Source organism: Argiope bruennichi, chromosome 8 (assembly GCF_947563725.1).
Source record: "Argiope bruennichi chromosome 8, qqArgBrue1.1, whole genome shotgun sequence".
Taxonomy (NCBI): Eukaryota; Metazoa; Arthropoda; class Arachnida; order Araneae; family Araneidae; genus Argiope; species Argiope bruennichi.
Window position 1 is genome coordinate 42291622 of NC_079158.1, and position 23609 is coordinate 42315230.

The 23609-nt window shown below is 27.6% G+C and overlaps 1 protein-coding gene and 1 long non-coding RNA gene across 4 annotated transcripts in view; one reads left to right on the top strand and one right to left on the bottom strand.

Moving 5' to 3' along the window:
* LOC129981291 (multiple PDZ domain protein-like) overlaps positions 1–5975 on the top strand; it is a 184237-nt gene extending 178262 nt beyond the window's left edge. For 2 of the 3 annotated variants that reach the window (XM_056092065.1, XM_056092066.1), the window contains exons 8-10: positions 2690–2809; positions 4250–4416; positions 5433–5975. In XM_056092065.1, coding sequence (XP_055948040.1) covers positions 2690–2809; positions 4250–4416; positions 5433–5694 — 549 coding nt within the window. In that variant the 3' untranslated portion in view covers positions 5695–5975. The remainder of the gene's footprint in view (positions 1–2689; positions 2810–4249; positions 4417–5432) is intronic. The other variant, XM_056092067.1, reaches the window with a different exon arrangement.
* LOC129981292 (uncharacterized) overlaps positions 1–23609 on the bottom strand; it is a 103300-nt gene that overhangs the window by 54054 nt on the left and 25637 nt on the right. The window lies entirely within an intron of this gene.

Here is a 23609-nt window from a genome sequence, read left to right on the forward strand (position 1 = left end):
TATTGGCACCGAATTTGAATCAGCAATAAATTATTGCTGATTAAATAAGTGGAAGATAGCGCCGTAAAAATTTTGTAATTTGTAACTATTTTTTTTAAATTTTATACCATAAATCCGTTTGCTGTTGTAGATTTACACATATTTTCCTCGTGTATCCTAATTGAATAAATACGATTCCTTTTTATCATCGCAAAATTTAAAAAAAAATCCTTTCTAAACTTAAAGTTCAAGTATGTAACGTTTCTGCTTTTTAAATATCCTTTTTTTATTTTTACGAAGTAACTTCCTTTCTCAAACATTTACATTATAAGGAATTATTTCCATGCTGGGAAAACGATTTACATAATAATTATTGCCGCATCAGATAATAAATTATCTGTGATTTAATTTTTTTTTCGGGTTATTCATTTTGCCATTCCGTGCTTTATTTTTCATTGTTTTATGCCCTGACCCATATTATTTAACAACGTTTTGCTGATTCGAATGATTTTTTAAAAATTTATCATCCGAAATAAGCTCTGATGTTATATTGCTAATGCCTAATACTTAGTCATTTATTAATGTGTTTTTACATATAAGAGAAATGGTAATATTAAATCTTGAATCTATTGAAAAATTTTTGGTAAATATTCAGTAATTCAAGTTAAACAATTTAAATCAATCATCCGAAGCGGATAAACAAAGCAGAAAAAAAATCGAACAAAAACTGAGAAAAAAAAGTGATTCAAAGATAGCGATATATTTCCCAAGAGACACAGGAAAATGTAAAGAGCGATATATTTCCTAAGAAACAGAGAAAAATGTAAAGAGTGGACAGTTTAGAGAGATTCTCTGCATTCCTTTTAGATGTACTTTAAAAGAAATGTAGAGAGGACAGTTAGAGACTGCAGAAGAACAAGAATACAGAAAATGCAGGAAGAGCAACTGATTGAAAATAGCGAGTGAAACTGATGAACAACATAATATATGAATTCAGACTGAAAGATGCTAGAAGTGCTTACCTGTGAATTCTATCTAAGCCCACTTTAAACGTTGAATGCCCTGCAAGCTCATTTTAAGTATGAATACTTTGCGATGAAATATGAATGATAACTATCAAATCAATTCTACTTATGAATATGAAAGAAGTAAATATACTGATGTCAAGTGTTATTTCATTTTCAGTATTACAGAATTACAATTTACCTCCTTTGCAAGAAAAGAAAAATGTATTTGCGACTTCCACTGTAATTGCCTGAACCTTTAAAAATTTATTGAAAGGAATGTTTTGATAAGTTGAATTGAACAAGAAAGAATTCAAAGAAGTTTCATACTTTTTGGAGAAAGCGAAGGACATATTTGTAGAAAACGAATGATTTATAAAAAATGTTAAATTTCGAGAAACATACATGAACTAAAAAATTCATAAAAGGTGTTATCATATTTTAGATCAGAACGTCATTAAAATTCAACATTTACTATATCAAAATTTTCAGTTTTGTTTCCGTGTGAATGTTTTGAAACGTTTTAATATATAGTTCGCAATTTATTAATATTTAAATTTACGATTCGCTCATAATCAGGTTATTATAATTAGGCTTCTTATACCCAAAAGAATTTGAATGTTTTTCCTATCCTTATAGAAAATATCAAATCGTGTTTTCTCGGAAAAAATAAGATTGAAATAATTTCTATGGGTATTAGAAGGGATTTTAATTGAATGCAGACTCTTCTAATGCTTTATTACTCTAATAATAATGTATTTGGACATAATTTATCTCTAAGGATGCTTTAATGGAATTTTGTAAACAGGAAACAACTTCAATATGCATTCAAAATTACGTTTTCTTCGTTAAGAAGTGAATAAAGTATTTGGACAATAATAGGGAATAACTAGGATATATTTGAAATGTTTGTAGAGTGGGAAGATTCCGATATGAATAATTTATAAGGAATGGATCTCTAGTGGCTAATTCTTTTCTATATCTTCAGAATATTCACTTAATATTACAGAAATACATATTATTTTTAATTGTTCCTGGAAATTACTTTTGAATATATATTTCTCTGGTATATAAATTAGTCTTATTACATTAAAAGCTTTTGCATTCTTATTACTTATTCACTTTTATTATAATCAGTTAAATTTACTTTTTCACAAGTAATGTTATTCGTTACGATATTTCCACTTTATTTCTCGTTATCCAGAATGACTCACACTATTGTCACGTAGATACTTTAGTGTGGAACTCAATGACGCCCATAAGAAGTAGAGCTAAATCAATTTATTAACTCAACTCTGAACACCGTGACTGACAGATCTTCTGCTTTTATACTAACAGGAAAAGTTCCAGAATACTTTTCTGGAGACAGTAAGCAAAGTCCAGAACAGTTATCTGGTAAACTAAAGAAAGGTCCAGAATCTTCTGTAACACGAAATAAAGTAAGATATAAAATCAAGGAATTAAATATTTACACAAACTGTTCAATACATTGCCGCTAGCGGGATTCTAACACACGATCTTTTGATTATGAGACCAGTGCTATGACCATTCGGCCATGGAGAGTCAACTGCCTCTTTTCAATGCGGCAATATACTGAAGAAAGTGTAACAATATTGGCCAATTTATGTTAAAAAGTAATAATTGTTTTAAAAAGGTAAGTTAGATCAGAGCTTGCTTTTTGACTACAGTGTAGTTGTTCGTTGCAGCAGCCGGGAAGTATCGCCGCCAGACATGGGCGCCGAATCTCACAGGGGGACCAAATTCTCGAGATCAACGGACACAATGTGAGGGAGAGCAACCAGAAGGATGTGGCCCATATGATACAGGTAGGTTTTTTAACTCTAGAATGTTTTTTCTCAACAAAATAATTATATATGTTTCACGATAGTTACAGTAGAAAGGTATAAACCCATGGTCTTAAAGCATTCTCAGGAAAGACAATCCAGCAGCTTAAAGCATTGCAAAGAATTTAGACACAAGTTGAGGAAGTCTAATCTTTGCGCATGCCTGTTTTTTTTTTTTTTTTTTTTTTTTTTTTTTAGTTTGAGATAATTTTATTGATACATTACTTCGTAAATTGATAGTTATAAAAATGTATTAAACTTTATCTCACATTTAGACAAGTGAGAATATATACTGGGAAAAATATGAATGGAAAGAGAAAATCATTTTCAATCAAGCGAAAAAAGGTTCTGATAATTATCTCAATAATTCATGAAATTTTATTCATGTTAGGTTTATTATTTATTATTTGGTTCATTACAACCAATCTAGATTGTGAATTGGATAATCTGTCAATTAAATTAAAACTTTCATGTCTCTTCAATGTAGTAAAGGAGTCCTCTAATTAGAAAGAAGGTATTAATTCAGACATTTCGTAAAGAAGTGCATATTTAAATTTAGCAATAAAAGCTTCAATTTTTTTTTTTTTTTCCATTTCATATGACCGCATTTAAGAATCTTTGAACATTTATTTTAAAATTGCACTTTAATTGTATTTTATCTTAAATCATAATTTAAAGCGTAATTATCCATCTCAAAATAAGCGACTAAATTCTATAAAAACTAGGTAAACATGCTTTATAGTTTATTAAATAGGCATAAAATATTATAAGTCTACATCACAAAATAAATAGAAAAAAAGCGGAAAATCCATTTTCAAAATAATTTTTTTTCGAAATGAAAGCTGTGTTCAAAAACAAATTTCAAAATTAAAGTTCTATTGAAATAAATACAGAAAAAATTAATGCTAATTTTAAACAAAACGCGATAATTCCATGATATGGAAAAAAAAAGTCTGAAAATAATTGTTCACATATCGAATGTTTTGATAATGTAATCCTAGAACAAAACCGTTGTTCTATTTTGAAATATAAATTTTAAATATCACTTTTTCTCTGTATTTTATCGTAAAGGACGTAAATATATGTTATCGTAAATTATGTTTAAATGTGTTTAAATTGTGAGAAGGCAAAATTTACGAATCTAGAAATTCCTAGTTAAAGTTAAAACTAGCCATCTCTACTAGATCTTTAGGATTATAGAAATTAGAAAAACCATATAATTTTTAATTGATTTTGATTTCGGTTGATAAATATTCTATACCATGGGCTTTAATTCATATTGTTATGGAATTTATGCCGACTTTCAATCTATTTATGAGTATATGGTGAAGACTAAATAATAATATAGTTAATATTGAAAGAGAATTTTTAGTTTATTTCGAATTGTTGTTTATAAAAAGCGTATCTTTTTATATGTTTTAGAACCTCGATGGTGCAATTGTCTTGCTCCTGGGTAGAGTTCCTGCCTTGCACAGCTCTATACAGGAGTGGGTAAAGTGGAAAGCTCAGCAGTGCTTAAGGACCAGGACTTCTACCTGGTCTTCATACACCGCCAACACGAAAGAGAAACTTCAAGTGCAAAGACCCAGGTAACGAATAACATATTAAATTCGCATTAATTAAAATGTTATGATATTTAAAAGATTTCTTTTGTTTGAAATCTCATTTTTGTTAAGATTTAGGTATCTTCACGGCGATAATATCGAAAAGAGATATCATAGCATCCACAAGAAAACAATGAAATTTTGGTTCAAGATTCATATGAGAAACAGTGAAGCTCTAACAGTGACGGTGACAGTGACAAAATTTCGAAATTTTTAAACAGCAACACAAACTTTTTTTTTTTATTGGAATGTGTTCACCATAGCAAAAAGCGATAAAAATGTTTTCAAACGATACCTGTAGCATGAAAATCACCAGCGCTATATAGATTAAAAAGAAAAGAGAAAACAATAGACGTGTGCTTATCAGAGACATGAAGTTCAGCAGGATTCCTTTCAGTATGGTACATGCTTTGGTTCCCGACACCATTTTCAGCATGTAAATTGTCAGCGTGGCTGAAGTAGGTCAAGTAAAAAATTTGTGAAACATAATAAAACGTTTTCATTTCTGTTGCTTCTCTTCTATTATTTTCTCTTTTCTTCTTAGTCTATCTACCGCTGATAATTTTCGTGCTACAGGTACTGTACCAAAGCGATTAATTGTTTTTTTTCTATGGAGAAAACATTCCAATAAAAAAAAGTTTGTGTTGTTATTTGAAAATTTTGCCATTGTAACCATAACGTTAGAATTTAACTGCTGTTCTTAATATGATTTTTCAGCGTATACCTTAAAATACTTTGAACCAAAACTTTATACTGTTCCTGTAAACGATATGATAATTACGATCACTTATATCAGTATAGGTTTTCTTTAACAATCACTCAGAAAATTTCTCATAACCTTTCATAAGATTTCATTTCATTCTCTGCGCTTTTCATTAGGCCCTTAGGAACTTGAAAAAAATGAATGGCCTTCACAGATTATAGTGGGTATATTATAACTGGGAAAATAATTAGAAACATCTTTTTTACTAAACGATCAATATGGTTTATTTTCTTTTCAGTTTACCTGTCAGCAAAGAAAGTCCTGCTTTGGGTTTCGCGAATACCATCGCTACAGTGATCGCAACCGTGATGCCAGACCTCTCCAACGTGATGAAAAGTCCGTGTCACAGCCCCAGTTCCAGTCTCAGACGATCAAGACTGAGCATACCAGAAGACACTTCAAAATTCAAAAGAGATGGACAAAGATTGATTGAGGAATTCAAACCTTCCCAAGCAACGGAGAAACCAAAAGTGCCAAGCATTTTGGTGACCAGTTTCTAGACTCATACTCCCTTGGGTCCTTGTTATCAAGACGCGTTTTAATAAAACTATGCATCATGAACAAATGCAGGAATACGTCTGAACTGTTGTGGTGAGAGTTTCACCTTTTCAGTGATTTTATTAATGGCATAACTTTGATAGTAGCCATTGCTTTATAAAAACGTATTTTTAATCAAACTTTTATAGCGCTGGTGACAGACAAAGTGATTTTCTCAGCATGGGTTTATAAACCTACATAATTGTAGTATTTACTTCTTTAAAAAGATAAACTTTTAGTTAGATTGAGAAAAATGGTTTATTTCTTTCTTAATTTGTGAAATCATTTTAAGTAGATTGAACTTCAAAAAAAATTTAATGTTTAAAAAGTATTCATTCATTCATTAAAGTATCATACAGATACTTTAGTATCCAGTATCAAATATCATATGGGATATATAAGTAAATTCAAATTACATTCTATAGTAGCACTTCAGAACATAATATTTATTTATTTGCTATTACCGTATTAAAAATAATAAACTTTCCTAAATTTATAGAACTGCATGATAAATTCTTTGTATTCTTATAAAAATATCTTAAGAGATTATTACAGTATATGGTCCCTAAGAAACAGTTTTTTTAAAGCCTATGTAGGAAATATCCAGACATTATTGAAAATAAGCATTTTATATTTCAGCTTTAATAGTTCAGTACAATAAAAAATGTAAAAATTTAGTTTTTTTTTTAAACAAAATATAATTGATTTTCTTTATAAATTAATTTTAGAAACAAGAAACAAGTAAAATTAATTAAAAAATCGTTTATCAGTTATCAAGAATTATATCAAGAAATCAGTTATTAAGTTTATTATAATTGAAAATTAAATTTCACGATTTAAAAATTTTGCAATTATTTTTTTAATTTCTATGTGGGATGCCACTTTATTGCATTATATTTCAGAACTATTCATATTATAGTATTTTTAGAAATTTCATTTCACCTCCGTTCTTTCTGCATCCAAAATTATATCCAGATATTAAATTTCTAACTAATAAAAATAAACTAATAAAATCACTGAAAAATTAAAAAAAATATCTGATAATTCTTTTGATTTTCCATTAATATGCCACAAATGAGGAAAAATTTAAATTATCAAATGATTTTCTGTTTAGAATGAGGTCCTAAACGGACAATTATATGAAATAAATTTGGATCTAACAGATTCGGAGATAGAGACATTTCAAAGATTTTATAAAGTTCAAGAATTATCTGAAAAAACTTCAGACACAGAGAAGCGTTTTTAAATTATCAATTTATAAATGATAAAGTTCACATGAAATTAAAACTATGTTTTTAATTCATAAATAATTATGTTTTATTCTTGAATAAAAAAAACATTTTACAGAAAACAATTAATACTGTAAGTTTTCATAGAAAAGAAACCCAAAAAATTATTTATAAAAGGTTAATACAAAAAAAAGGTATAACAATTATATATTTTGCACAAAATTCGTATAATTGGACAGTCAGTAGTTGGAGATTGATAAAATTAAGTATAAGATAATTTCAGTTATGTGTAAATTAAGTTTCTAATAAATGAACATTAAATAATTTGAAATACAGATAACTGGACTTCGAATAACATAAGATTCTTGCATAAATAACAGGAGACTTTCGGATAGTTGGAGATTTTTTAAATTGGAATTTGTAAAAATCAAAGTTTTACCATAATGAAATTGTTTAAATAACAGTTTGAAATTTTACATTGTCTTTTTTATGCTAAAAAAATATTTATTAGCTACAGAAAACCAATCGTATATAAAAACTACCTAGAAAATATTTTGAACTTAAAATATAAATTCGCTTTTTGAAATATGCTTTTATTAGAAGTTAGAAGTTTTAGTAGCAACTTGTAGCTGAATCGGTTACAGTGAATCATATGTGCATAACCTCATAACAGTAATGACGCGTTTTATCGTGTGATATTGCGACATTTTAATTTAATATTTCGCATACTTTAACACGACATATCCTTAAACGAAAACTGTTGTTTGAAACATGTTTTTGTCAGACTTCAAGACTTTTCATACTTTTGCTCGGAACTTTCATATAAAGTCGTGACTGCTCCTTGACTATCAGAAAAAAGAGGAAAAGGTAGAACGAAAAATACAGAAACTTATTTTCTTCGGAAGTTTCCATTCTTGTGGTGGATATCAATTTAAATGCAAACAAGGTATTTAACTGTATATTTTCATAAAAATACATAAATAGTCCAAAATTTGAAAATGTCGGTAGTGTGAAATCCTCTAAATAATAGTAAGTAGATTATTCATTAAAATGTTTTGACTTTAGTCTTTCAGTCATTTAACTTAAAATAAACTTCTGCAATACGAATTCCATGGCACTTCTAAGAGGCAGAAAAGGAGCTTACATTTTCTACACAATATTTGATCTTTGATTCTATTATGAGAATCCTTTGTAAATTTTGGAGTTGCAAATTTGGGATTACAATTATTTTAGAATATTACATGTCGTAACTATATTATTTCAAGTTTAACTCTATCAATACTGAACGATTCCACAAATATATAGTCAACGAAATTATGGCTATGACTGTGCAATTTCCTCCCTCATTTGTTAGTTATGATTGATTAAATACCTGTAGTGCATGCTTTCTCCGCCGGAAACGCTCTCCCAGATAATTGTGGTGATAGGGAAGTTTCCTGAGAAATTTCAAAGGAAATCTAATTATATATTTGCTTAGCATGCATCTTGTAGTGGGTTCCTCCTTTTTACATCAATCCCTTAAGTATGGTCTATTATTGAAGTTTTTGAAGAGGGAAAGAATTCTTATCATTGAAAGAAAAAAACGTGCATATTCCAGTATTCTGTGGTATTGAATATCTTTTGAACGAGAGGCTAAATAAACTATATGAATGAAATGTAAAAGAAAAATCTGTTCTGAAAAGTTTTGAGTAAAATTCAAATTAGTTTGAATAGTCTTTAAGAATTGATTTTTGGAAGTGTTGTTGAGAATATTTTGTAAAATTTTATATGTTTTATAATATTTTTTTATTTATTATTATTTCGTTCTAAACAATTTTCGGGCATTATGAAACATTTCGCTATGAAATAAGTTGAATAAACGTTAAATATTTCTATTATTATATTAAAAATTTTATAAGTCATCTTGCTCAATGATGCAATAGAAGCAATTACCTTCAATCAAATGCCAATAAAAAAATATAATTTGCACCTTCTAAGATTTTAATTATATTTTCAAAGAAAGATATCAAATATGCACTTATGCTCTAAAACAAATATAAAGTATATTTAAATTTTACAACTGAATTTTTTTAAATATATTTTTAACAACAGTTTTTCAAAGTGAATAAAGTTTAATTATTATCAATTATATTAATCTTTTGAAATTTTGTATTTTTTCATTTAAAAACCTAAATCATGTTTTTTAGATTGATTAATTCCGTTTTAAAAGTTTTCAAACCCCAGTAAAACCATCATATATTTATAATAGGAAGTATAAAAATAATTTCAATAAATTATCTTTACGTGACACTGATTTTTTTTCATATAATAAAGAGAACTTTTGCGACCAAAAGGTTCAAATAAATAGTTTTTTTCGAATTTGAAACTCCAAAGTATCTATGAGAGAAATACTTGAGAAAAAATATTATAATACCATAAGAATTCATAACAATTCTCAGTGTAGTTACTTATATGAATTAATCATTTGCATATATTTATAGATCATGATTCATTTATTAGAATACTATGTTCAATGTGTGTTATTGCTGTATTTGCGAAAAATGCGTTCAAAGTAATTTGTAGTGATATGTCTGTATTTTTCTTGTTTAGTATAGTTTTGAGTGCAATATGTTCGAGATGTAATAAATATTTCAACAATGATTTCCGTAGCCAGTCTGTTCAATTTTGTATTGATTTCCAGAACATAATTTTTTTCACTCACATACAGATAACATTTTAAATATCACTTACTGCATTTTTATAAATCTTTTTATTTCACTTTCAACTCATTATTTCTTATTGAAAAATAATTTAATTAAAATAATATCCTGAAATTTGAAACGAATTGCAAAATAAATTTCTCGTGTTATTGAAGACTACAAACCCTATTCAGGATAAGCTATTTAATAAAAAGATAGGAAATTAAAATTGATAAACTATAATATCATCAGCAATTGCTACTCATCAAAATACTTTTATAAATCCTTTATAAAATTTGCATATTAGTTCAGAAAAAAATAGAATTTTCAACATTAAATCAGCTCATTTCAAAACTCATTCGAGAAAGTTTATTAATATTTTTTAGAAACTTTGAAAGTTGAGAAAATTAAAGTATAATTTTATGATAAAAATTCAAATAATGATGTGGGCGAAATTTTCCAGAATATTTTAGTAACGTCTTCTCTTATTAATACCAGATGGATTTTGTTTTTTAAAATATTGATAGATTTGCATTTTTTAATGACAAATCACTTTTCTTAAAGGTTTTTGATCATGGCATTTAAAAATTTTATGCATGTAATAATTTCTTTTTGTCAGCAATTTAATTTTTTTTTTCTAATCATTCGAATTTAAGCTACGCTTTGAATTCGGAAAGCACTAATTTTTTCAAAGTAATCGACACTATTGTCATCCGAAAATGCCCCTTCTGTAAAATTTCATTCTCAAACTACAAAAATTCAAAATATTTTCGCGTCGTCCTTTTATAACTTTCTGCTTTTCTATTCTATGCATGATTTTTCCAAAGTAATCGCCACTGACGTGAACCAAAAATAATAAAAATTATCTGCAAAATTTCATTCTAAACCAATAAAAATTCCAAATATTTGTACACGTATATGTGAAAGAATAGTGAAAGTCATGAAATGTCATGAAAGTCATGAATAATGTGAAAGTCATGAAAGAATGTGAAAGTCATGAATAATGTGAAAGTCATGAATAATGTGAAAGTCATGAAATGTCATGAAAGTCATGAATAATGTGAAAGTCATGAAATGTCATGAAAGTCATGAATAATGTGAAAGTCATGAATAATGTGAAAGTCATGAATAATGTGAAAGTCATGAAATGTCATGAAAGTCATGAATAATGTGAAAGTCATGAATAATGTGAAAGTCATGAATAATGTGAAAGTCATGAATAATGTGAAAGTCATGAAATGTCATGAAAGTCATGAATAATGTGAAAGTCATGAAATGTCATGAAAGTCATGAATAATGTGAAAGTCATGAAAGAATGTGATATATTTTGTAATAATATATCACATTCTTTCATGACTTTCCGCTTTTCTATTTCATCAACAATCATGTCTGGCTAGGCCTGTTCCATTAAAAATTGAGTTCATTCCGCCACATTCTGAAGAATAAATAATATTGTTAAAAGAACTCAATACCTGTTTTTCTTTCATTCAAAAAAATTTTACAATCATTCTTTATATATATATATATATATATATATATATATATATATATATATATTGAGTCCGGATTTATAACTGGTTGTTGTTCTTATTAGAATATGAGAAACAGAGATACAGGACTGGTTAACTTGAACACCATCATCACTTGAGACAAAATGCCTGATCTGCCCTCGTTTTTACATTTTAAAAAAGGGAATAAAATGTCGTCAGTTGAGCTATCCAATTAATACCGACAGGTGTTAATTGGATACTATAAATTAGATAGAAAAGTAAAGGTTATTTAAACTAAGTACATCAAACGATGCCAAAATGGGAAGAACAATAGAGAATTAGATGTTGAGATTGACTAGAGACAGAAAGTAAATCCCAAGAGAATTGAAGTTTAGACTATCTCAAATTGAAATAAAAATTTCAGGAAAAAACATTCATGCCATGCTATGTTAATTTTCAACGATAACACGAGTTCGTTATTTGTGTTCTCGAATTTTCATTTTTTTTATATGAGATTTTTTTCTTTATTTATATGAACAATCAATTCATTTCAATAGATGAATTTAAAAAAAAAGACATATTTGCCTTGTTGGAAAACACCACATAAGAAACATCACGTTTCAAAATGTATTAAGCGCATTAATGTCAAAAATAGAAGCAATTCCTTTGAATTTAAGTGCTATACTTCGATATGAAAAACATTCTATGCCATAAAAATGGCCATAAATTTAAAAATATTTTATTATCATTATTAATATTAGTTTTCAAAATTTTTTGAAGATTTAAAATATATTTTCTAGTTGACTCCTTTTTGGTAATATCACTAAGTGTTTCAATTAAACTATAATAACAGTAAGGAGTGCGTTTTTCTTTTCTAAAAATTTGTATGCCATTGCATGCAAATTATTTCTACTCTTTAGAAAACATAAATGAAATACAAGCAAAACAAACTAACACCAATTATAATGCATTGAGAAACTAAGAGTGCAATCTATGTAAAATTTGTAGCAAATTGGTTTGAGCGAGGATAGAACCTGGGACATTGTGCTTTGCAGCCCAGTAACATGACCACGATACAAAAGCAATTGCTCGAGTGGCGTAGTTGTTAACTGGCTTATAAGCTATTCACCACAAATTTAATTTGTTCAATTTTACATTTAGGCTAAATATGCATATGACAAAGGAAAAAAAACTGAACTGAAGAAAAAAAGGACTTTTCTATGCCACAGAATTTTTTCTTTTTACATTTTACATTAAAGAGACCAATAGTAATTTCTACAAAATCCTCTTCGCAACAGACTTTTTTTTTTTTTTTTGCTTTGTAGTCATCCGGTAGTTTATTTTATCATTCTGTACTGTTTAGAATCCAGTGTGGTAAATGTTATTCTGTTACTAATAAATTAAGAGCGGGTTACCTAGAACAGCGATAAACAAGGACAGAGAACCAATAATTTTATGGCTGTTTAAACCTTTAATTATAATTCCTGTTTAATGGTAATATTTTGAGTTTTCTGTCTCTTGCATTCTAAAATTTATTTTGTTAGATTATTTTTACTTTAAATGACTGTTGCACGCCATATTTCTTTATAAATATTAAAAAAATTCAAAATGAGAGCAATATTGAATGAATGAAATCATTTTTCTTGTTTAACATAATGAATAAATATTTAATTAAAGATATATCGCATTAAAGAGAGATTAATATATAATTAGTTAAATATTTTATGCCAATCAATAAAAATCTTACAGGTAAAGGGGAAAGATCAGGAGCATGTGAATGATAAGTTGCCAGACTGAATTTCCATGCTTTTGTCTCTACCGGAGATACAACAATTATGGCGACGTTGATAAACATTTCCATTGCTGGCAGTGCGATATACTGCTTTAGAACATCGTAATCAACTGATCGTAATGGAGTTGTTTCGCCCGAATATATTTATCAGTATTATTATCTATGCGGTTAGGATCATTAAGATTGTAGCAGGAAACAGTGTTAGATAGAACATTTCTTAATGATACTTAAGCTAGAAAAAAAATCTTTAAAAGTGTTAAAAAAAATCTTAAGTGTTTTTATCAAAAAGTAAAATTGCTTTCGAATTCCTAATTCGATTTTCTAATTTTAAAACAAAGCCAAAATATTGGGAAAATGGAACAAATTTGTGAGATAAGAAATACTTTTAATTTTTGTGCAAGGAATATCCACTGATACAAAAAAAATGGTAAGAAATTATACAGAGTTTTATATCAGAGATATTCAGTATTCATTCCAGAATTAAAGACAGAACATACAAAATAACGAAATTAGTAATATTTCTTCAAGACGGAAAAGTTTCACATTTATAATATTAAATTATTACTTTAAAATTCTATTTCATTTGGATAAAATTCGATGAGTATTGCAATAGGTCTAAATTTTGAATATTTAAATCTTGCATGGGTGGCAGTGGCATGAAAAAAAATATTTCGAAAGGCAACTAAATTTCGTACTCGAAATTTTTATAAAAAGAAATAATATTTTAATATATGTTAATTGAAATCACAGTTACTTCTTATTTAGCCTTAAAACAAAGTAACTTGCACATTTATAATTACTGATTAATATAGAAATAAAAAGGCACTTGAATCATTCATTTATTAGTTATTTGTTATTTTATCTTATTATTTTTCAAAATATACAATAAAGATTCAAATCTTTTTATTCTCAATGTAAGTGATTTCAATACATAGAAGTTATCAAATAATTTTCCAAAACTATCTGAAATGTTTATTTGAGCTTAGTAATAGCCATCTTCCATGAGATAAAAATTTCCTATAGATATGCCGGAAATTTAAAAAAATTTCAGTAGTTTATTCTTCTGGTATACTTATGTTGAATACTTTTTCAAGTTATAAATATTCTATATCTGATTCAAACTCGCTAACACGATAAAGATTGAAGCAAATAAAAGTATCCAAAGATATAGATGAAAATAAGAATTTTGATAGCTTAAATTAGTCATAATTTATAATCAGCTATTGAAAGTGAGTGCAACAACAAATTTAATTTGCCATATTAATGTCAAATTTCTTAATGTCCTTAAAATAGCCATAAAGGCTTTTTTTAGATAACCAACATTTTTTATTTTTCGCAGAATAATCATTTTTTGGTAAACAATCGTTAATTTCCCAATTCAGAAAAATCGAATTCCAATCAGAATTTTCAAACGTTCTTAATCGGCTTATAATGCGGTAAATAACATAATTGGTATTTCATCACTCTTGTCTTCTTATTTCAAGCTCTGGGATTGCTAGAATCATTTTACCTTATAATTAACTACATATAATTAGCAATTAGAAAGGGACAGCATGTCTTAAAATATTTATTCAAGATATTGAATTAATATAATTGCTGCCAGTTGCAGGATTCGGTCTACAAACGCTGTGGCATATACCTATCTTAAATTTTCATTTTCTTCTTTAATTAATCAGTCCTTAACAGGAATTTTATATCTATATCTTTTTATGTTTACCTTTTCTTGAGAATAATTACAAAAATACGTTTTTGTAATTCGTATGCATCATATAAGAATAAATTCAAAAATACATCGTCATTTCATATTATTTTCACTTCGGCTGCAGAAGATTTTTTTTTTTTTTTGCTTAAGGAATATGAAACTATATTAGATAAAGATAAAATCAATCCGCCAGGTCCTCTTACTTCTAACAATGTTATTAATTAGAATATAAAATAAATTTTTCCGGTATTCTTTTTTATCTGATATTTTTTTTTACATATTTGATTCTTGAATGTATATTTAAAAAAAATAATTCCTTAATAGATAAAACTTATGGTAAATAAAGAGTATCTTAAGAAGAGTCTCTTCAAGCCAAAAAAATAGGCAATGTCTTGGGAGACATATTATAGATATTCTGTTTATAGTATATCGATCCAAAAGACTGACTATAAGAGAAAATTCCCGTTGTGAAGCTTAAGTTATCAAATAAGATATAAAAAGCCATTTTATTTTCCAGTAATATCTAAAGCCCCGAGATATTTCAAATTTTCAAATCCAATGGTAGTTTAATAATATTCCTAAGACCAGTAAAATACTATTTATAGTATCGATACCATATAAATAATTGTCCCATAAGCTTTATTTATCGACCTTCAAAACCAACAGCTTTTATGGCAAGTTAACAGATACCATACGGCGCATTCCGTGACATGATGAATGTTGACAAATCAAAATGGCAAGAAATAATCATGACATAAAAACAAATATAGGAAAAACAAGTCGAGAAATAATCATGACATAAAAACAAATATAGGAAAAACAAGTCGAGAAATAATCATGACATAAAAACAAATATAGGAAAAATAAGTCGAGAAATAATCATGACTAAAACAAATATAGGAAAAGAAGTCAATTCCAAAAAACAATGATGTAGAATGTTTAGTTTTCTTCCCGACATGTAAGAAATATAATTCAAATAAATATCTTCTGAAAGCGAAAACATTTAGAATTTAACTATTAATACTTAAAGTCACCAAACACCTGTCTAACGAAACTACGGCGGACACCCAAGACACCTGAATATCACTGAAAATTCTCTCTCTTGAGTTAAGCATGACTGATTGAAAACACCCAGAGCATCCTGTCTGATACGCTTGCTCAGACATATTTAATAAATAGGAAAGTTTTCTGAGAACTTTAAAAAAAAATGTTTTGGCAGGATTTGCTTAAGTCATCAAATATGCCTGATCTTGTATTATACATTAACCCCTTAAGAACAAGGGTCGTTATTATAGTTTTTTAGGGGAGGAGTTATTATGAAATGCTTTTATTCTTCGGAAGAAAAACTCTAGCATACTTTTATTTTGCAATACTGAACTCAACTGATCTTAAAGATAAGAGTTCAATCAGGTAGAAATAATTTTCAAATTTCTTGGGAATATCAATAAATTAATTCCTTAAAAACTGCTAAATGATTCACTTTAAGTTTATTAAATAAAACCCTTAGTCTTTTCTACAAATGATGATTACTATTTCTGGCATCAGTTATTTTTAGTTAAAGCCAACAAAAAGAATAACATAAAAAGATAGTTTTGCACCAATTATTTTTGAAATATTATAATACAAATATAATTATTTTTCCAATTATATTTGCTCCATTATTTTTCATAAAAGGAAACAAAGATTTGTAAGAACAAAATTAGAAACCAAATCAAATATTCAAAAAAAAAACAATTTAATAAAATTTTGAATGGGTTCAAACGAATCATTATATATCACAAAGCTAAAATGGCATAAATTCTATAAAATTCATATAAATCCAATATCAATCCCAAAAAATAATAGGTGAAATGCTTGGATTGATCAGTTTAAATCTTCATTATGTAAATAGGAGGATTTTGTTTTCTTACTTATCTTTGACTATTAACTTTTTTCCAATTTATATTAAATGCATATTTTTCTGCCGTATCATAAATCAAAAGTGCAAACTTTTATAGTTGTATATTAGAAATTAAAAGTTAGCAACCAAGTCAAGTGGCATTCCTAATGAACACATTTGTCGAAAACGACGGCAAGTATTTTATAAAACTTTATTTAGATCATGACACAATTTCCTTTAAGGGTGTGAGAGCATAATTTCACCATAAAGTAGCTCATCCATAATCATATAACATTTAAAACAAAAATCATATAACAAATGTGTTTATTTTGCATATTATTTAATACCTTCTTCCTTAGTGCAGTAAAGCAGAGATTTCAGAATTTTCTGGTAGAAAATTGCTCTTCTCATTAAAGGGACTTTGCTGGATTTTGGGATTTAAAATGACGGATACATATGCGATAATGAAATGCAAATCCAGAATTAAACTAGAGAAGCTTGCGCCCTAGTAGCGATTTTAGTTCTCCTGTCATTCTAGAATATTTCTATAACAAAGCTTATTTGAAGCAGCCGTGGAGGCAGTATACTAAAATGCGATTAAATTTCTAATTAACATTGAATACTGTTTTGATTATAGCATTATTTCTTCACATAAATTGGTATTTATCACTATCCAATGTCTATTATACACCTCTTTTTCGTTTTATAATGCATATAATTTTTCTAAACTAAAAAACATTGTTAAGAACAAATATCAAACTTATGTGGGTTAAAGTCCATAAAGGTATCAGAGAGGCAGTAGGTATTATGGCTACTAAAAAGGTAGCAGATATTATGACTACAAAAAAGGTAGCAGGTATTATAACTACAAAAAAGGTAGCAGGTATTATGGCTACAAAAAAGGTAGCAGGTATTATGGCTACAAAAAATGTAGCAGGTATTATGGCTACAAAAAAGGTAGCAGGTATTATGGCTACAAAAAAAGGTAGCAGGTATTATGGCTACAAAAAAGGTAGCAGGTATTATGGCTACAAAAAAGGTAGCAGGTATTATGGCTACAAAAAAGGTAGCAGGTATTATGGCTACAAAAAAGGACGATATTAATTGCGTGTTCAATCCTGGCGACAAAGGATTCAAACAAAACTTTAAAAAAATTGATTAACAAGCAATGGCAAAGTAGAAAAATTCAGAATACTTTCAGTATTTTATATGGACTTACAGCAGAAATTAAGGTGGAAGGTGTTTTGGAGATTTTTGCTTGAATCGAATACTTATTTCACGAACATTCTCCCACTTTATCAAAAAAAAATTCTTTTAAAAATGGAAAATGCAGATGGGGATTAGTTAATGATACCCACGATACACCTATATCCATAAAGAATACTTTCCGAAACATTTCCACCAGCTCTTAAATCTTTATTAAATCTGATGGTTCATACCATGTCAAAAAAAAAAGGATTTAATTTTATAATTCGGGACCTGTAAAAGGATTGCTTACATGACTTATATTTTTGGACAGCTTGAAGAAAGGATTGTAAATTATAGAATATTTATTGTTTGAGACCATTTAATCAGTTTATTTTCTTTGGGATTAGTTTTATAAATGGAAAGAAAGCATACGGTCTGATAAGGTGTGATTTTTTTTTCTGACTTACTATGGCAGTTTACTGAAGTTAGAGGTATTTCTTTCAGAAAATAACTTTACCATGCTCATTTAGTAACCACATTAAAGATCTGTTCCTCGATAAGTCTTCACAGAACTCGGATGCCATGGCTGGAAGGGATCTTATCTTTCTCGATATGACATTTTTCTATTAATAAGAAAAATGACTTAAGGCTATTAAGTTAATTTAAACTTTAAAAATTGCGACATTTTAAAAAATACCAATATATTGGAATAGAAAAGATGAATAGTGCACTTTCATCCGTTTATTTCTCATTGAAAACAATATGTTTTAAAGGTTCTAAATTAAGATTCGAAATATTTTTAACTGCTATTAATTTGGAATTCCGATGTTAGAGAATTTAAATTTCATTAAATGGTGTCATGCTACTACTTTCATATTGATTTAGTAGCATCATTTTAAACATAATAGATTAAACAAATTAGACGTTCGAAAATTTGATATAAAGCAAATCTATTTTGAAGAGTAAAAAACCATTGCATTCTGTTAAAATGTGTTTTTTTCAGTAAAATAATTTAGCTTAAATTAGAATGTTTATTATATGATTTAAAATAAAATTTAAAAAATCTAAGAAAGCGCACATTAATAATCCATTATTTTAATATTAGTTAGCATTAATGTATTTCTTAAATCAATGAATAGAAAAATATATTTTACTTTCATTGATATTAAATTTTATAATATTCCTTTGATTTACGAAATATAAAAATTTACTGAAATGGGAATATTTCCATGAGATTTTATATACATTTTATTCATTTTTACGTCACTTCGTTTTATAATATGTGAATAATCTTTCCAAGATCAATATTTATGAAATTGAACAATTGAAACAATAAACAATTGAGTACAATAAAGCTTCTCAAATTTCATTCATAGAATGAAAAATTTCATTCATAGAATGAAATTTGAGTAGTTTTATAAATGCCTTATTTTTATATATGGAATTTTAAATATTCCCTTATTTTTATATATGAAAAATGCATTAACAGAACATTTTTCACAAATCTGGAGAACACCAAATATTATAAATGTGATTTTATTGGGCTAATCGAAAGCCATCAGTGCATAAATAATTGATATTTAGACGTTTCTATAGCGATGATTCCCTCGACCCTTCTGGAATATTACATTTCACAAAAATATGCAAAAAAATTTATTATACACCTAATATTTATTTAGTTCATCTTTTCCCTTATTATATAAATGAGAATATTTTATCAAACAAGAAAAAAGTGTTTCCTACGTTGTGTATCTCAGTTTATTTTATGTTCTTTTAAGTGCTTTGGCATAAATTTAATAATCTATGACACACAACATATATTTCAGGCTGTAAAATTAAATTTAATAACTGTAAAATTTTCTAACTACAGTTACAGTTACTAAATTTTTAAAAAAATTAAAATTAAAATTTAGTAATTGTAATAAATTGATTGTTTTTGTTTTCTAATACGGAAGAAAGGAAAACATTTCATATATACATATTTTTTTCAATTTGAAGAAGCGATAGCAAGATTTTAGTATTCCCAATTTCCCACATTATTTCGGCATAATTAGAATCTGATTAGCTAACTGATAAAACATATTGTAGCAAAAAAGTGAATTAAAATAATAATTGAGCAATTCATTAAAATTTAAACTAAACAGGAATTTTAAGAAATGTTACCTCCCACAATGAACAGTATTGTAATTACTGGGCTCTATACAAACTTTAAAATATACGATGTAGTTCAGTTACAGAATCGTTTGCTTATTTTATTGGGAATAATAAAATAATGCCACAGCGTAGAACAAGACATAGATTAAAAGACAATATTACACTGTTAAATATATCGTGCTATTAAACTGGCTAACATGTGAAACAAAGTTATGATTATTATTATTTTGTTAGATCTAGAAAAATGTTGTAACTTAATTTTTGCTGAGCAATGCAAATGCTAATAAAAAATTAATTAATCCAAATGTTCAACTATTTTTATTATATTTGAAAGGTTCTGTCATGAATCATAAAATAAAGATTTCTTTCATAAATAACAGAAATAGGCTCTTTCATATTTCAATTTACATATTTATCTTGCATTGTTGAATGGAAAAGACAATTATACGCATTTTTTCATTATTTGCTTCTCAATGTGCTTGGTTTAAATAATATCAAAACTAGCATAACTATTTATGTGCAGGTTCCTTTAAACTGAAAAACAATGATAAGTGAAAACTGTAGTTATTTTAAAGTTGCAATATCAAAGTATATAGCACTTATTCAAATCTTATATTATATTAATGGCAACAACTAAACGAATAGTTTAATTTAGAAACTTGAATTTGCATTAAATTGATAATTTGAATGTTTTAAGTTCTATGAAACAAGTTTTCTTCAGTCTTTCAAATTATATAAAGTAACTTTAAATGGGTGGTAGAAAAGAAAGTAATGATTAAAAATATATTACTTAGATATTTTTTCTTTAATTTAAAAAAATTATATTGCTCAAAATTACTATTTTTTCAATAAGTAACGCATATGTAAAAATCTACGTAGCAAAAAAAATTGATGTATAAAATATTTAAAGAAGCATATGATAAGAATACATTGGATTTTCTCATCTCATTTTACTTTTTTAATATTATTTTAAATCAGAAATTTAATATATTTAAAAGAAAGTATCATATTTCTTAAGAACTTTTGGACCTTACAGATATTGAGATAAAGAAAAGATAATTTTGAAGATTTCACCTCTTTACTACATGAACAGCATTCCACAAAAAGAAATTAAAAGAGATTTTTTTCCAAGCATTGAATAATTTTACTAAAACTTTAAAGAAGTTCATTTAAGTTTCCATTAGCAAGCAGTTGTTTAATGTGAAGTTCTCAACTCAGCTGTTTTTTTACGAACTATAATATGCAGAATGGACATTTAAAAGTGAAGAAAAATTGGTGGATCATTTCCTGTTTCCATCGAAAAATTACTAAAAGCAGTTTTATCCTTACAGAAATATATTCATTTTAAAGTTCTTAAAACATCAACTTAGATTTACAGTAATCAAATTAATGATGCGATAAGAAGAAAGAATTTAATGTTTAACTTCCATCTATAGAAAGGAAAGAGAACATGCATCGATAAAATTTCCGTTGGGAAAATTAGGATTTGGAAGTAATCACTACCTGCAATACCATTTATTTTTTCTCGTAAAAATGGAAATTAAAGTAAAAAAGACCATTGAAATATATGTGGCATGACAATTCATACAGAAGAAAGTTCCAAACCCAGCATTATTTTTGTTGAATCGGAAGGATAATTTTCGAATTATCTTTAAAACTTTTTAGAGTGTGTTAAGGAAAAACAGCAACAAAAAAAATTGAATTGCTTTCTGTATAAGTAGTATGAGTTGTCGGTATTTTGTACGTAATCAATTTCATGAAACATATCTTCTCCTTGAATCGAGTTTTATTTCATTATCAATCAAATGTTATAAAAAGTGTCATTATGATTTAAAAAACATATGCGAACCAAGATATTTCGAATATTTGTGAAACGTATAAAAAAATGGAAATTTATTATTCTTCATTACTTTGATATATTGCACTGATTATAATTAAAAAAGAATTAAAAACACAATATACACAGAACATGATAGCGTTAAAAAAAACAGATGAAGAGATAAAGATATAAAATGGCCCTGTATAAAATATTTTCCAAAGTAAAAGATAAATTTCAGGATACGACTTCATTAAAGATAGAATAATCTCAAATTTATTCAGAGCTAGAAAGTTTTATTCGTATAGATCTTAAGAATAGTTCCATAAATAATTCAGAATAATGAATATTCATTCTGAAATCATAATTACATTCTGTACTCAATAACACATTTTAGTTCTAAATTATCAGAACAAATGTTAATTTATAATGAAGAATGTTTTGTAAACATAAACTTTAGGAATGGAATTTTCGATAAAAAACATCTTCTTAAGGATAATTAAATGCAGCTCAGTTAATATATTTTACAAAATATTTCTTGCAAAATCCGACAGTCCGTTAAAGTAAGAGTTTCGTTGTAGTGGGCACAAGGTGAAATAGTCCAAAAAGCTCAATAACATATAATATCGACGAAGAAATGAACATGAAGTATTCAGCAGAAACATTAAAAAAAGAACAAAGAGCAAACTTATAGTAAACAGCAACACACAATTAGCAAATCATTATTAAGCAATCGTAACAGGACAAACCATCCTAGGCGGTCCACAGGAAGATAGAATTTATAAGATAATTCATGTCTATCAACCCCCTGCTAATCTTTACTGTCTACTCACTTTTGCTGAACTTGATTCCCGATACATTATTGACTTCACTATACAGTTGGTTACTCAGCACATGGCTTGATGCTGCCCCAGTAATTGAATGCGTGATTCAGCACACAACTCAACATTCAACTCATGACTGACAAATCGCTTAAGATCAACTGAATTGACTAAATACCAGCTAGGTCTCCCGGCTTATTATAGATTACGAAACAGTGTATAGAAAATTCTAGATGGATTGGCACACTTAGAGTCCTAATAGTTCTTTCATCAGCATTCCTATTAACTAGAATCTTACATTTCATCGCCAAGTCTTCAAATCTCGTTAAGCAACATTACAAATGAAACGATATACGGGTTCAACGATCTGACACCGTTAGAGCTCCCCAATAAAAGGCCACCCTTACAATGAGATTCAATGGACTGAAAAAAAAACATTAAAAATTCGCAACATTGCCCCACTCTTCAAGGACTGATTCCCCCTCAGTCTCATTACGTAAGCAAATAAATAGTAAAATGTATGGTGCTAGCCGGTCTCTGTGAATAACTCCGTGATTCACTTTTTTTGTGCGTGTTTTGTCCCCTTTCTTGGCGATAACAATTTCCTTCCCAAGCCTTTCGCAACTTCGGTCTCACTTCTGTTCGTCGATTCTGTTTTTATATCCAGACTAGACACATAAGGATTCCAAAAGAAACAAGCAATGGACCGTAACAGGACATTCCGTAGTGAAATTTTGCCAAGATGATTGGTCATCTGGATTCAGCGTCATTCACAGAACCATTCTTCAATATCAAGATGCTCGAACATTTCCTTCCGGGCATCACTCAGGCTGCCGTCGACCCATCACTGTCATCGCGAATTCACGGAACCTCACGTCCACAAAAAACAAAATATCAAAGGCTTAAAACATTATAAAAATTGTTTTCACAATCAAAGTTTCAATATTATTTCTCATATATTTAATGACTGACCATCGAAATGTTTGATTCAATATTGTGAAAAGTTATTATAGTTATATATTTTATTGAAAATTTTTTATCAGATTTATTTATGATCTCATTGATAAAGATATTAACAAGATTGATTAAATTAGTTATTATATATGGATGATGTATATATATGGTTATT